Source organism: Fundulus heteroclitus, chromosome 22 (genome assembly GCF_011125445.2).
Source record: "Fundulus heteroclitus isolate FHET01 chromosome 22, MU-UCD_Fhet_4.1, whole genome shotgun sequence".
Taxonomy (NCBI): Eukaryota; Metazoa; Chordata; class Actinopteri; order Cyprinodontiformes; family Fundulidae; genus Fundulus; species Fundulus heteroclitus.
Window position 1 is genome coordinate 34713685 of NC_046382.1, and position 17281 is coordinate 34730965.

The 17281-nt window shown below is 38.7% G+C and overlaps 1 protein-coding gene across 7 annotated transcripts in view; it reads left to right on the plus strand.

Annotated features, from left to right (window-relative positions):
- The window catches only part of slc8a1b (solute carrier family 8 member 1b), a 182265-nt gene that overhangs the window by 120218 nt on the left and 44766 nt on the right, over positions 1 to 17281 (plus strand). For all 7 annotated transcript variants that reach the window (XM_036126753.1, XM_036126754.1, XM_036126752.1 and 4 more), the window contains one exon: positions 14144 to 14289. In XM_036126753.1, the coding sequence (XP_035982646.1) occupies positions 14144 to 14289 (146 nt within the window). The remainder of the gene's footprint in view (positions 1 to 14143; positions 14290 to 17281) is intronic.

Here is a 17281-nt window from a genome sequence, read left to right on the forward strand (position 1 = left end):
ATTAAAAAAATATATATATATTTTTTTAAATTGATCGATTACATCAGTGTTTTTTTTCTTTATTTAGTTTTTTCACATGGTCCATATGGCCAGTTGCTCAGGGTGGCATTTAAAAAAAGCACTTTATTAAAAACAAAATATACTACATTAGTTCGCTTATAAACAGAGTTTAATACTCTGTTTATAAGCGAATCTCTTACTGGTGAATCTCTTCTTTCTCCGCGGGTCATCTGAAATGTGTCGGTTCAATCCCAGCCTCCTCACATATCAATGTATACCCTGGGTGAGGCACTTAACCCCAAGTTGCCTACCGATCTGCGTATCCATGCGTTTGTGTCCGTTTACCATCCAGTCCATTTCCGTTTCAGAATGCCAGGACAATGATGGGGAGGGTGGCGTCTCTCAAAGACAAAAACTCAGGTTGTTTTCTGTACCTGAAGCTTGGGTCATGCAAGCATTGACCTGGTTATTCACGCTGCCAGTCTTTCCAATCTTAATTCTAATGTATTTTGATGAATAGAAAGAACTAATATATACATTGTGCCAGTTCTGCCTTTGAAGAACTAGTTCTGAATTAGGTTCACAACAATAAAACTGAATTAATTCATCTTAACAGTTCACCACCTGAACAGTCTCAGCTACTTCACAGTACCAGAATGAACCAGTTCTCTTTCATTTAGCAATCTCTTAAATAATTAAAGTATTTAATTTTGTCATTGCTTAGTAGTTTCCTACCTGTCATTAGCCAGCTTTTATTAAAACGCATGTTTCATTCTCTCCTCTTGGCAGTTAGTTTAATTTGGCCAAACCTTTATTAAAGGGAAGGCCGAAAAATTGCCCATCAAGAAAGGAAAAGATTGGATTTCTCTTTTTTAATAAAATCCTGATTCTGTTTTAAAAGGTCAGCTGTAAAACAAAATGTGTAATTAAAAGACGACATCTGTGCTGTTATGCAGCCTTTGAATTTCTGCAGTGGTAAGACACCAAATTTAGAAGTAACAGAATGCTTTAAGCAGCAACTTTGTGTGTGTCTGCTGTACCTGCAAGATCAAAGCTGGTCTTCTGTTGTGCCGCTGTGTGCCTGCAGCAGACAACAGAACGACAGAAACCTGGTGCAGGCTCGGCACTCTAGATGATTAAAACTCCAGCCTTTGGTTTATCTTGTTAGAGTTTAAAGTGAAGGGAGGGGTAAACATTTTCAAGGACTGGTCCCAACAGATGGGATACCCTGATACGGGCCCACATTCTGGAACGCCGTTACATGTTTGCATGAAGCTCACCAAGCTCTTATCTTTAAGGGGAAATTTCTCTACTGTGTTTTTCTCAAAGAAGTTAAGGGTTGTCCTAAGTGTACAGTATTGTTTAATGTTAAGGAGAGCTGGTCCCAGGTCAGATTTGTCCTGATTTAAGTTCAGTTTCCAAAACGTTTGAGTGACACAAGAATGTGTTAATTTGAAGTCCTCTAGGCACATCAACAAATTACAAGTACTTGTAACTATTATTGGTCTTAATTTAGGGCTTTAGAAATTTGAGTGACTGCATGTTTGCACTGTTTCGATTTATTTATTTAATTTTTTTTTTTTTTTTTTTGGGGGGGGGGCTTCTTAATACCAGCATCTAAATTGATGCCATGTGTACTGGACAAGTCTAACAATAGACACATTTTTATATATTGTTTTAAGATCATGTAGGTTGAACTCTAAATCTGCTAAATTCAATTATTTTCTATACCACTGAGTAATATTTTTTTAAGGTTTACCTTATTTCTAAATCATGTCCATAAACTGCTGAAAATTAGTCCACATAAAGATAAGAAGGTTTTAAGAATTTTAATAAAGGAGACCCCCAGGCCAACATCTCCCAACCTCTCTGTTAAGGCTAAATTAGGGGGAAAAAATGTACGCTACAGTTCAATTTAATCCAAGTTCCAGGGTTTTTTTTAGGCAATACATAAGCTAAGATGGCCATACCATAAACTTTAATAGATTAGTTGCATTCTGCTGTTTAAAGTATGATTATTTATTCTTTAGTCTATCCAAAAATGCTGTATTCAAATGTGTTTTACTGTAAAATGACTAGCTGATGGCTCCTTTGTCCTTTTTTTTTAATAATGAAAAGCATAAACTTCAGTATTTTCCTTGAAGTAGATGTATTTACTTCATACTATAAAATTGAATTTTATTACCAAATGACTAAATTGTGAAAAATGCTTCATTCTTGTCTTCCCTGTCCCTGCTACCTATTAAAGTATCAAAGCGGCTGCTCTCTCAGTTAACTCCCCTCAAACAGTATTACCAAGAGACTACTAGATGTAAAATTGATTTTCTTAATGCATCTTGGCGCAGCCTAGCGGAGTATTTAAAATAAACTTTAAAGCACCCTTCGTCCGGTCAGCAGCTAAAAAAGGAAGAAGAAAAAAAAAAAGCCCCACTCACTCTCCTGACTTGATTCATGTTTCATAATTGTCCCTACAGGTATTAAATCTGGAAAACTAAAACTTGTATGCAGTAGTTAGATTACAAAGGGAATTATATATTTGAATGGTTGAAACTTAACTGAGTGTCACTGTTAAGTATAAGCACTCAATACTTAGAACTTACAGAAGTTTACATTTTCTGATTTATATACATTTAACAATCTTTTGATTGCAATTGATCTAGTTGTCTGGATTTAAATATAACCCCATTACCTGCTTTCCTACAGAATTGATCTAAACTCCTGTCATCTTCAGGACCACATTCTTATTTTTGATTTGTATTCTCATTTGGAGCTGAAACTATTTTGGCAAGCTAACAGCATCCAAATTTAGGCATGTCTGAAACCCTCTAAACTTTATAGTTTATCTTCTTGAATGAATAACTGGCTTCACAATGAAATTACATCTGCACAAACAGGACAGCACATCATTCTGTAGACTTTGGTTACTCTTTGATATTTTCCATCCAAGCTGTCAGGCTTACAGTAGATCAATAGAAACTTGGTAGTTTAACGGTCACAGTTCTGGGATTAAGTTTGATCATGAAATTCTCCAGGGTTAAAGAGGATGCATCAGGAGGCCTGTGCCCTGTTAAAAAATAGATAACGCAATTTCTGAGATCTTGATCATAAAAAGCAATCGTGACAAGATTGAAATTTGTCTTTTTGAAGATTTTTCTTGCACCAATCAATATCGCTGACAGAGTTCTCCACAAATCGGTAAAAACCAACAGTTCCTTTCCCGGAAAAGCTACGTTTTTGTTTACGTGTTACTTTAATCATCTTATTGCAGCAATCTTCCAAAAAGCCTCTCTCGTACCAATCAGAATAAAACCTTTTCTGTCACTCTTTTTGACTGCCAAGATTTGCCACATTTTAAATTTAACAAATGTCCGTTTTTGATTCGGTTTACAATAGTCATATTCAAGAAATCAGAATATTATTGAAAAGGTCATTTATTTCAGTAACTCAGTTCAAGGGAAACACATTATATAGATTAACATAGAATGTTGTTTAACTGAGCCTCTATTGTTGTTAATTATGATTTTTTTCCCCCACCTCCAGCTAATGAAAACACAGCATTTAAGATTAGAATATTTCACTGGAACAATAAAAAAACAAACATTTTCATGCAGAAATGGGGGCTTCATGAATAGTATGTTTAACAATGGCTTAAAGGTTGTTTATTTCATAAGGTTCTTTTAATCTGGCAAACAACATTCTTAGAAATGCATATTTTAAATTATTGAACATGACTATTCAATAAATTGAATAGAGTCATGTTCTATTTCTGGCCCAGTTTCCCATCAAGTCCCTTTCAGCGTTTTTTTTCTCCAAACTATGTGTGAACTCATGTGTGCATCTGAAACCTAGTAGGCGGACTCTTCCAGTGATCACAGCGCCGGGGATGTTTTGCTCTTGGCATTGAGACGGACCTTGCTTTTGAAGTTTCCGGTTGAATTTTTCTAGTTCTTAACCGGGTCTGGGGGAGCCTCAGGATAGCGGGAGGCAGAGGAAAGTTCACCGCAGCCTTTGAACCTTTGTCAGTCATCTGTGTGAGGGAAGCTCTAGCATTAGGAGAGAGTAGTGCTGTGAGGGAAAACGGCTGAGAACACAGCCGCCCTGCAGACAGCCGTGACCCCCATGTCCTCGTGCAAAAACACGCCGTGCCGGACTCCAGTGGGGGCAAACTGGAGTTTAGAAACAAACACGTATTGCCACATGTTCCTGCTCTGATGAATATATTTTTATATGTTTGATTATTGGATTCTGTAAAGTAATTGCTGTTCCTTAAACGTTTGTACATTTTGTCACGTCGAAACTTCAATGGATTTTTTTATGACAGGTTTACATCACAAAGTAGTTAACAGAAATAGACGTATGTTTTTTTTTTTTTACACATAAAAGTCTGAAGTGTAACAAGCAGATGTGTACAGCCTCTCAATCTAGGTTTTAGATTTTTTTTTTCCCCTTCCAAATTAGTTAAAGCTGCAAGTCTGTTTGCTTGAGTGTCAACCTGCTTTGCACATCCGGAGACATTTTGTCTCATAACTCTTCGCAAATAGCTCAAGATCAGTCAGATTTGGTGGAGATTATCTGTGAATATTGATTTGCACGTCTTGTCAGAGGTTGGATTTAAATTTGGATTTTGACTGGGCCATTCCAACGTGTGCATAGTGTGCTTTGATTTAAACCACTACGTTGAAACTGAGAGTCGTTGTCCTACTGGAAGGTGAACCTCTGCACCATCCAGCCTCTAACCGACTTTTTCCTCCAGAACTGCCTGACATTTAACTCCATCTTTCTTTCCGATAAAACATTCGCCAGCTTCAGGATCTTGTGCAGCGTTAGTTTTACACCGTACATTGGATTTTGTGTGTAGGCCAGTAAACTCAGTTTTGGTCTCACCTGATAAGAGCACACTTCTCTGTGTTTGCTTGCCAGAGCATCACCTTATTCTTGCTATGCTTAATAAAGGCAATGTTTCTAGAAAGTACGTTATATTTCTTTCTAAAAAGCATAACTTCTTTCACCTGAGCTGTGGACCTCTGTGGCTCCTCTAAACTTACCATAGACCTCTGAACTCCTTCTCTGATTAGTACTATATTTCCATCACATAAAACTCCAGTTCAATTGCAACATGAAAGTATGAGGTTGTAACCTGACAAATAGACCAGTTCATTGTTATTGTTTTGAGGCGGGTTTTTCGCGCATGCGCGCCGGACCGGTAGGCAAAAGACGAACCCAATGGCGGACGCAAACAGAGAAACTGACGAGTTCTCCGCGTATTTTTCTTCTTTAGATAACGTACTACACGATCGTTTTAAGAGTAAGTTGATGGTTGATGGTATCAGATTGCCAGATCCACACAGCAAAAGCCTTAAGGGACGGAGCGAGTCTGTGAAATGCTGGCCAAGCGCTCCGTACCATGACATACAGCTGCCTTATAAACACGGCAGGCCAGTACAGACAGAGAGCACGAAAGCCATGAAACCACTGGACGGCTACAATTATTTTAAATCGGGAAAAAGGCTCCAGCAACGCCCGCGACGCCATGAGGGATTAAGCGGTCAGAAAATGGATGGATGGATGGATGTTGTTCACACATGTTTGTGCAACAGCACAAAGCGGCGTCGGACACAGGCCGCGTCTCAGCAGAGGCCCGGTAGGTTAAAAAAATAAATAATTTCACTACGGATTATTTAGGTGTTTTTGTCTTGTTAAAATGGGTGGCGGTGTCGGCGACATTGCAGCGTAAACACAAGTACTAGCGCCCGTGAACCGGGGCGTAATGGCAGCAGCAGCTGCTGTAGCCCCTGCTGCTAGCTGCTGCTAGCCGCCCCGGCCCGGCCCGTGTAGCCGGCGGCGCCGGCCCGTGTAGTGTTTACTACGCAGCAGCCGCTGGCTGCTGCCGCAGCCCGTGAACTGGCAGAGCAGCCGCTGCCTGCTCCGCCGCTGCTGCTTGGCTGCTGCTGCTACCGCTTCTCCGGTCCGTGTAGTGTTTACGCAGCAGCCATTGTCTGAAGCAGCAGCAGCCGTTGCTGCTTCTGCTTCAGACAACGGCTGCTGCTGCTACCGCTTCTCCGGCCCGTGTAGCGATCTGTGTACCCTCCGCCGCTATTTAAGTAGAACAATGACTAGAGCAGAATTAAGTTGTATTTACCGGAGATGAAGTGTAGACTGCAAATTCTGTCGTAGTATGATCACTCCCCCAGTCCATTGGGATTATCTGCCTGCGCTCTTTTCATTGAAAATATCCATTTCTTTCTTCGTCCTTTCTCCTTCGGTAAACGACAGAAACGTACATCCAACGATTTGAAATGCCTCTCTGTGCAACCGGGAGCACAACAAGTCGTAGGCATTGCTTAGATTCCATAAATAAACGAAGTAAAAGTACGCTCTAAATCACCCGTTTTGTCATGTAGTAGACGAGAACAGTACTGTTTTCTGCCTACCAGCGGGACCCGGATGTAGCGCTGACGTCACGCGGGACGTCACGCGTGAACTACCCTATTGGGGAAAAGGTTATGAGGTATGTATTTCATGGTGGGGTCATCTTCCTCTGTCATCCCTTCTTTTGCATCCTTTCTGTCCCCAGTTTGTATAATCCTGTGGATTTATAGTGGTCTCAGTGGGCAACAGAAGGAAATCCATGTCGCATAATTGTTTTTTACATTTAAAGTTTAACGGATGTTAAAAGGCTATAGTCAGACTAGGGAAGCAGTGGTGATGGTTTCGATTGGAGAAAGAGTAAAAGGTGAACGTCAACACCAATTGAAATGTGATAATACAGCAGAATCTGTGTGAGTTTAATTATCCATTAGTGTAAAACATTACTATCCTCAGTACCAAATGAGATGGTGTCAAAACAGCATGAAATAATTGGAGACACAATGCAGTACGCTGCCAGGGTGTGTGTTTACCAGCATTTCTTCATATTAGGATGGATCATTAACGAGACAGATTGCCATATGTATAATGGCAAAGAGCGTCAGACAATTTTATGGGCTACCTTTAAACAAAGTTGTTTACTCAGCAACGATTAGAGCCAAATATCACACAATGTAAATAAAAGTGCATCTTTATGGCAGCGAGACCTAGTTAATATTAATACCCATGTTACTAATGATTTACGATCTTTAGTAATCGTTGGAGCTGTAATGTTGCCTAATATGAACATCTCATGGTAACCACTGTAAAAAAAATAAATAAATAAATAAAAAAAAAAAAAAGGTTCTTCACTAAATAAGTTAAATTCTTACGATTTTTATTAATTACTTCACTAAAATTATAATTTAACTACCCATATTCTAACTGATATTTATTCTCACAAACTTCAAATGAACATTTATCAGTTTCCATTTAGTTTACATTTTGTATAATCCAAGTGGCCGTAGACAACACCTGAACAATCACTGGTTCATACATGAAGTAACAATTTGAATTAAAATTAGTTAAATTATTATTTATCACATTATTGTATTCATACAATATTTTCTCTCACTACAATGCATAATCATTGTGGACAGGTTAAATGTGTCATCAGAATGTATCACCCAAACAAGTGCAGGTATACTGTGCTTAATTATACACCGCTGTTTCCTTTGCTTCTTCATGGATGATCAACACACAGCGCAATGTGTGGTGAACCAAGTCATAGCTCACAGTGATGCAAGATGTAAAAGCCAGAGTACCCTAACAGAAAACATGCATGCATGCAGAGAACAGGCAAGCTCATTGCAAATGAAGCCCACACCGGGATTCAAATCCAGGACCGTCTTGCAGCAAGGCAACTGTTCTGATCTCTGAGCAACTGTACAGCCCGCTATTCTCTGCAAAAATCATAGACAAAACTGTACAAGAACTTTCTACAGCAATTTCTTATCAGCCATTTTAGTTGTAATTTAGGTGTCTTGTTTATTTAGAACGTATAAACAGTACGTCTAAATAAAAGGAATCTACATTGCAGAACCTTTGTGCATGAGGGTTAAGCATAATTGATCCTCTGGGCTGTTCGGTGCAGAAACTCATTCTGCACTCCACAGTCGTAGAGCCACTGTTCTGACCCGTGGCCGTGCTTACAGCTTTTCTCTAGTGTTGACTCGAACACTTTATTAACATGTTATTGCAGCAAATTGTCCTGAACCATGCCTGAGCGCAAGCCGAGTATACTATGATGGTTTCCTCAAAACAATGATCCTATCTGGTAACCTTCCACTTACATTAGAATCGTGACGAACGAACACCTTTCCTGTTTTCCTCATGAATTGGTCTGGTTTGTCCTCTGTTAAAAACACACAGTGGGAATTGGCTAATAAATACATAACACCTGCTGAAATGGTAATAAACGTTTTAGGTCTGTCCCAGAGTGGCATTTAAACCTTTTCTCCAACGATCCCCATTGCCCTTCATTAGCAGCGAGCGCATCAGGATTAAGCAGCTCAGCGGCAAGTTTACCTTTAGCATCAGCTAAACCAGAAAACACCGGACACAAACTTCTTAACTTCTGCTGGGCAGCAGGTCATTGATAATTCAGCTGGTGACTACATCAGCTCTACTCTGCTGGGCGCTGCACAGGATGAATGAGAGCAGAATCTACAGTTATGCTGTAAAATAAAACGTTTAGGTGAGATTTATTAGTTTTAGAATTTAGCTGTTATTGAACAGTAGATCTAAAAACTAAAGGTTTTAATCAAGCTTAATCATTTTAATCAGAAGATGTGTTATGTTAAACTTAATACATTTTAATGGCTTCTAAATGGAAGTAGGTTTATACGGTGTATAAAGGCTCACCACTTGGAACAAATTGGCAGCGGAGGAGAACAAGAATGTCGTCCCCGCATCAAACTTCCATTAGGGCGGCAAACAGACCCGCTGCAAATGTCAAGTGAAGTTGAATTGTCTCACACGGTTTCCGTGCTTGAATGTCACACTGTAATTGCTCATCACTGAATAGGCACATCACTAAAGTCTATTAAATACCGAATCAACAATCATAAAGTTGCTGTAATAACAGATGGCACCAGCAGATAATTTCACCGGTGAGATGTAGATAAAAGACTCCCGTCAGCCGTTGCTTGGACACGTATCTGACAAGCGATGGCTGTTTCACATTATTAGGTCGCCTCTGTGTGGACGTGTCAGTTGTGGTTGCTAGGAGCAACAGAATCATCAGCTGACGAACACGAGCGTCACGACAGGTTTACTCGTTCGCCCCACCGTTCGAAACCATAATCATTTTGGATGTGAATTGTGATCATCCGACCTTGAGTCGTGTAAACACTGTTTGGCATCTGTGAAATCCACCATTACACCGTTGAAAATGTCCTCATTTCCCACAGAAAAACTTGGCAACTCGGTCTAACTGGACATTGGTGTCACACTGATGTGTCTCACACGTTTGACATATTTGTTGGTAACGGTAAAGGCAGTGTTGTCCAAACTTTAGAGAATATCGTGTGGCCTTCACGCATCTTATTTTCTCTCCTTCGTATTTAAACATTTCTGCAGTCTGTCAGATGTTTTATTGCAAGCAAAGTTTCCAAAAGGTGAGACAGCGAACATCATCTCCTGTCCTCACTTTGCTCTTACGGTACAGAGGTTTGTCCCTTCCTCTTCTTTTTTCTATAACACCGTCCTTGCTAATTTTCCTCCCTCCTTCGGACCCCTATTTTCAGCTTTCTTTCTCAAAATCCTTAAAATATTTTTTTCAGTACATTTTATTCCTATTCAACATCATCCTCAATCACTCATGTTGAACTACAGACCCCATAACAAATGACAAGGTGTGAAATCTTGCCTACATAACAAATGCATACCTCCTGCCACCACTTAATGCGCAATGTTTAAACCAAAGACAAAATATATACTGTAGTGAGCGCATTTGTAGTCCAATAGAAGGAAAAAGGACTCGCAAAACGGTGATGGTGACAGAATCTACATGTGACAGATTAAAACTTTAATCAGATACACAAAAGGTGTCATTATTACTTATTGCACTTTTAAGTTGAATAGAATTTATATGAACGACTCATTAATGAGACATGAGTTATGCTGTGCTGGGGTACACAGTAACTGTGGTATGAAAGGCTAACTTCTTTTAAATGGTTTGTAAAATATAAAACAGAACATGCTGTTTAAATCTGGTAGATGTGTATTGATCTCCATAGGCTAAAAATAAATATATATATATATATATATATATATATATATATATATATATATATATATATATATATATATATATATATATATATATATATATATATATATATATATATATCCAGAGAATATCCAGAGAACAGAAGCAAAGATTAATATTTTTGTGTTGCAACTCTAAATAGTTCTCTGGATGCAAAGCCAGTGTTTTCCGTGGATAAATCCTGAGACAAGCTATGGGTTGAGTCAAAGTGAAGAGAAAACATAATCGAAGATCGAAGACACTGGGCCATTTGGAGAGATGGTTTAAAGAGGAGTGGTCAACGATCTTGTGAAATGTTAAAAGAGAAGAATACGTGCTGTCTTACAAGAGAATTGTACAAAATGTTAACAGCAGGGGTGCCAATAACTGCGGCACAGTTAATTTTGTACAATGCAATTATTTCCTAATGTGAAGTTTAATAAAAATTCTGAACGTGCTTCAATGTGAAGTTGTGCTACTGCGCTATAAACCAAATTTAAGTTTTATTACACATCACACACCTGGGATGTCAAGACGTATGACTGGTTGTGAAGGTAATCCTGATCAATCCCCCCCCCCCCCCCCCCCCCAGGTATCTTTTTTGATAATGTAGGATATGCTGCCTATTCTCTCCATAGCATTTGCGGTTTTTGACAGTAATACTGTGGATTATTTTATGTGAATAAGACATAACCTTCAGTGTGTTGTGTCTGTTCTGCTCCGACCAGTTGGGATAAAACTGAATAAAAGAGGGAAGAATGGAAGACAAAGAGCGCTGAGATAATCTTGGGCTTTAAATACGTGAACCAGAGACTAAGAGGATGAGGTGATGAAATGGGGAAAATACAGATTAAGGAGGATGAGAACTGGTTATATAACAAAATGTAGATGTTTCAGGATAGGGCAGAGATTATGTCCCCTCACATCTTTTACATCAGATGAATTAAAGGTGCAGTACAGGCCACACAAATAACCTGCCCAATTTAAATGTATTTTTTTTTACATTCTTAGTTATGAAGAGCATTTAATAACCTCTGGTTTAGATGTCCTTTATAAATAAGACACCTGCGAAACATTTTTGTTTGTCCTCTGGCTTGAATGCACCCTCACTTGTTTTAATGCGATTCATCTGCAAAGGACCAGAAAGGAGAGTACTGCGGGAGGAAAATACAGTTGATGAATGGTACAGAGAGCAGCTTCGACGGGATCTCTCCCAGCAACATCCCCCCTCTCTCAGGACCATTTACAGATACACGTACAAGGTAGCTGGAATGGATACCATTGGGTCACCTTCGTCCCACGTGAACCTCGGTGTAGGGTTTTAATTAAGTTAATTCAATTACCATTTCATAGTCTGTATGTGTATTTCATTTTCGATTTTGATCAAAACTTCTTGCTCACACTTTCTCTGGGTCAACAATACGGACAATAACTCCCAAAACGTCCTTGTTGAAAGTGACTGACAATGGGGTTCCCAATGGTCCGTACCCCAGAGGCTCAGTTTTAAAATTTTGTTACCGGTTAAAAAAAAAAACAAAAAAAAACTTATTTTGGCAGGTTACAGACACTTTATAAAAACAAGAAATTTAAATGTATGGCCTCTTTGTTGTAACACTCCTACCGCAGTTTTGTTTTGTTACATGCACTTGTACTTAAATTATGTAGGCTATAGTATTCTATAGTATTAGAGGTTCATTGCAATATGATGCACATATTTGTTCTCTTGTCTGTCATTGTGGTCTCCATCACCAGAATACCAGACTTCACATCAGTCTGGTATCTTCCATTGCCTCTCCTTAATGTTCAGTATATCCATCAATCCATCCATCAGGTCTGCCATCCATTGTCTCTACCTGCCTATGGATGTATAGGGTAACCAGGGGGCTGGTACCTGTCACCATTCTGCCTAAGGTAAACACCATGAACATCTCACCAGTGCATCACAGGAAAACAAGGAGGCATACTGGGCAAACAGCCATGCAAGCACAAAATCATACCTATGGGTAATTAAGGAGCCCTATTAACCTAGAATTCATGTTTTTGGACTGTTGGATGAAGCTGGAGCACCTGGAGAGGACCCACCCACGCACAAGGAAAACGTGCTTTTCTGTGCAGAAAGAGCCAAAGCCAGGATTTAATTCTTCCTGCAAGTAAATATGGCAAACAACTGTTCTACCGTGCAGGCCCTTAACATTAGAAGTGGTTTTTAAATACAAAGAATGCAAGGATGAAAACTGACTGAACACAGAGGCCTACTAATTGCTAACATTTCAGTATTTTGTATGTGATTAACGAGGGATGCGAAAACTATGATGATTGCGATGAGAAAAAACAGATGATCATGCACAGGTTCTGTTTCTCCTTGTTCTACTTTCATTTATATGAGCACATAGACAGTCGGCAACAAAAAAAAGTGCTCTTGCGTGACTGTATGTGGGGTAATCTTATATAAACTGTGCAGTAACTCAACTACGGGGAACAAATGACTGAGGCGTTCATGTAGACTCAAGTCTGAGCGGTATAATGGCAGGCACTAGCATTAATAACCATACCCTTATGGAAAATTCTCTCTGCTCACTCAACCTTTTGAACCTACTAGCAAGTTATGACTCTACATTGAATTGCAGTTACTGACACAGATCTTAAAGACAGCGAAATATAGGGAGCATGCCGCTGTGTGTGATGGGGAGAGCATTAAGGTTGATAACATACAAGATATTTTTATTTGGTAAAATCGATTAAACTAAAGACTATAGACAGTAAAAAATGTTAAAGGTGAAAGTATTAACTGTATACATAAACATGCTATGTATCTCTTGAACAGTAATGGTACTGCACAGGCTTTAGGTGTTCCATGTACTATTAACATATTTTTGCATAAGTAAGGTTTATTTCTATAGCACTTTTCACAGACCCAGTCACAAAGTGATGCACAGTAATAACTACATACAATATAAGACAATAACAGAACAATACAAAAAGTGGCGACATCGGGTAAGTTAGGACTGGAATGCTTGTCTGAACAAGTAGGTTTTAATGAGGTTTTTAAACACATCTGCTGAGCCCAGAGAGCGCAGCTCGGGAGGAACTTCATTCCAAAGTTGAGGAGCGGGAGCTTTAAAAGATTTATGTCCATTTGTACACAATACTCAACAGGGAGCCACTGGAGAGAGTTTGCCACAGGGGTGATGTGGGCCCTTCTGTTGGTTCTAGTCAAAAGTCCTGCAGCTGAGTTTTGGACTGACTGCAGACAGGCCAGCTCTTTCTTACTTAGACAAGAAAAGAGGCTGTTGTGGACCCAGGTGTTTTACACCAGTCCGAGTTCATACAATAATGGCTGAAACTGTGTGGTATTCCTGTCCTTTAGACTTTTTCATTTAAATCCAAGTTTCCAAGGTTTCATAAACCTCTTTCCCATGTGTGTTCCACAGACTCCACCCTCATTTCCAGGATGATCAGTTTCAGTTTTGTGTGTGTGTGTTTTTTTTTTTTTTGTGTTTTTTTTCAGTTTTGTTTAGTTTTTTTTTTTTTTTACCAAGAAACAATCCGTTTTATCTAGAGCAATAGCAAAAAGCCTCAAAATAGAGCTATTAAAGATGCAATGTCATTATGCATGTATGGAAGTGCTACTAGTTTTTACTGAACCTGACTCTTTTTCAGAATTGTATTTTTTAAGTTATTAATTTGCTTTATAAATAAATGAATGTGAACTCATATTTTTATAAGTTTCATACTTTAAATATTCATAGATTTTTAAGCACTTAAATTTTGGGATACATGGATTTTAAGGATTTTTTGGGGGAGGATTTTCCGATAAATCCTCCCCCAAAAACACAATACTACTCTTTTAGACGTCAGTTTCTAAGCAACTTTTCCTGGCAGAAACTTCCCCAATGCTTCCTGATTACTTACAATACCAGAGTCTGACTCACCGGCTCTGACCTTTCACTAACTCAGTCACCTGATGTTTTCCTGTGATCTTTTCAGAAGAAAAGCCAAAGGCAGAGGGGGAGGAAGAAGAGCCTCTGACAGGAAAAGACGAAGAGGATCGACGTATAGCGGAAATGGGCCGTCCCATGCTTGGAGATCATGTCAAACTGGAGGTCATCATTGAGGAATCATACGAGTTTAAGGTAAGAAAGTTGGAGTTTGTTTCTTGTAGCTGGGTAGTCGGTGAAATGAACACCGTTTAACTGAGCAGATTTATATCAGGGGTGTTAATGTTCAGGCTTTTTGTCACTTTCTTGTCACTTTTCTAAAACTATATTTTAGTTCCACTTTTCAGCATCTTCCCCATCGCCAGTCCTACAGAACTCTTATGAACATAAAATTTCTGCTGGAGTAACGTGCACCTTTGGTTCCAGTTTGACTTTTAGTTTTGGAAATCCCCCACCTAGCAGTTTTCAAATTAAGGCAATCAAGTTGACCTGGCCCATTACCTCAGCATGCGTGTATTTGTTTAAAGATGAAATACGCTCACCCTGTCAGTCTTGGTTTAAAAGGTAATCCGTAAAGTTACTGCAGCATTTAGACATGACCTTGAATAAGAAGAGAATTTAGTTACGGGGCAGTTGGTTTAGAGACAGAAAAATAATCACATTAGAAAACACCATTAATCATGACTGGAAATGAGCAATGAAACATGGCTAATATACAGAATCCATCAATGACAAAACTGATTTAAACTTCAGTAGTAAGACCAATGCTTTCAAATGCTGTTGTATATTATTTTTGTAAATAATATTTCAAAATTCATAATTACTAACTTGCGTTGAAGAAAGTGAGTGGTATTCTTTGATGCTTTTATTGGATCTGACAGACAAAAGGGTCAAAATGTTTCTGCAAATCCCTGCATTGTCTTTATTTTTTCTGGGCTAACCAGAGTTAAATGGCTTTCAGAAACTCTAAAACAACATTTTTAATTGTAGGTTTCCTTGGACAGGGTTTTTTTAAACTCTACATGAAGAGCTCTCTATTAATAATGGTGATATTATTAATTTAAGATGAAAATTGTTGCAATTTATCCAAACATTTTGAACAAAATTCTCTTAAAACATGAATTGGTTCTTTTTTTTTTTCTTTTTTTATATGTAGCTCATGATGTTTCAACTTGCATGTTGATTGTCATCTAGTGCATTGGAATCTCAAATTACAAAATACATTAAAATAAAAACAATCTAACTAATCTTTATAATCAACAAACCATAAACAAATTATACTTAAATTAAATAACAAAGTAAGCTGTCACAACTGTGGAAAGATCTTATACATATGTGTACATTTTGGTGAAATATATTCACTAAGCTCCAATAACTTTCTGCATAAGTTTTTCATGCTTTGCTCTTTGTTTAAAGTTAAAAAGGTGCAAGCATATTTGTTGTTGCTGAATGGTGCAAACACAGTCCCAAATATTTGTAATTGAGCGCATTTTTCCTCTTTCACTCCAAAGTATTCCAACACAAATATACTTTACCTCTCCTAAAACGCTGCTGCTGCTGCTTCTCTCTCTATCTTTAGGTGGGCTCATCTTTAAGAAGATGACAATACACACAAGTTTAGCTTTCCAAAGGCAGGGGAGTGCACATTAGTCCGAAATCAATACATGTGCATTCTTGCAAAATGGAATCCCAAACACATTTTTAGCTATTGAAAATTGGTATTACTGTTTGGAGCCAAAACTGAAATTCTATAAATTTTACAGCCAAAAATTATAACCTGGATGTATTCCCTGCTGACAGTGAGGCTCCTCCACAAAAACAGAGACAACTTTGCATAACTCATTTTTATAGTTGGGCACATGTCTTTCCAGCTGCTTTTGGCTGCATGAAGGCACAGTTGGCACAGCTGCATTGCACCTTAAACGGGGTTCAAATCCAGGCCCAGAGTCTTTCTGCATGTAGTTTGTACATTCTTCCCCTGCATTTATGGGTTCTTGCCAGGTACTCCAGCTTCCTTCCTCAGTCCATATAGGGCTGGGCCTTCCACACAGATGAATCCTGCAAATTTGGACAACAGTGCCATCTGCCGTTTGGTCTGCACCTGCAGTCACTAGTATGAGTAGCAAAGGATTCTGGATAATCCTTTGAGCAATGGCATCACTGCATTGATTCAAGAGTCCGTATTGTCATTATGTAACCGTAATGAAAGTTTGTGCCTCAGAATTCATATAACAAATAAACACAAATCAAATACATAAATGTGACAGGTCACAGCAAAACCAGGAACAAATAGTCCCAGGATCATTTTGAGTTATTTACACATTCTAAAACAGTGGACTCTAAACTTTACAATGATGTCAAAGTTGTGGAAATCCACAAAGAATTGAAGAAGATATGATTATTTAAATGTTGGCACTCTGCAAAGATTAGTGACAAAACAGCAAGTTTCTTTAGAATCAGCCTTCAGCCAAGGGGGTGTTAACAAAAGCTGTTGATTTGAATTACTTTGCATACCTTACACCTCCCACCCCTTCAATGCCTGTCAATAGAGGGTCTAAATCCCCTCACTGCACTATTTTGTTCAAGTAAAGATAATTCACAGCTCTGCATTACAATATTTGAGTTAGATCTGTGCATTTAACAAACATCTTTGAACTGTCCAAAAAACATACAACTCATACAAACAAAAACACTTATGTACAAAAATTGTAAATGTTAAACTGTTTAAGTTTTTTTCTCTGCATGTTTTTGTGTTTGCAAGTTGCATCATGCACAATGGTATTGTTCCTATTTAATTAGTCGTTCTTTTCAGCATGCATTTTGCATCACAGAATCCAGTAACTAACTAGCGTTTGTCTGTCAGACATGTGTGATGAAGCATACCAGCTTTCCTGTAAACACCTGCCACTTAGGCTCTGTAACCACCTCTACGCCCGGCTCAGGGGAGCATTATCCTTTACCTCCATTTGGCCTCAAACAGAAAGCTTCCTCACACTGAAGTGGCTTCAGTCCTCCCTTGAATGGGTAGAGAGAGAAGGTCTTAAAAGGCATTAAGGGAACCTGACAAATAAGCTGTGGTTTTCCACTCTGGCAGATACTTGAAAAGCTAGGTTGAGGCAGAGACCAATTTACAGCATAACAAAGATTTAGAGAGAGAGAACCTTGCAGAGTTTTGTAATCCCAAAGC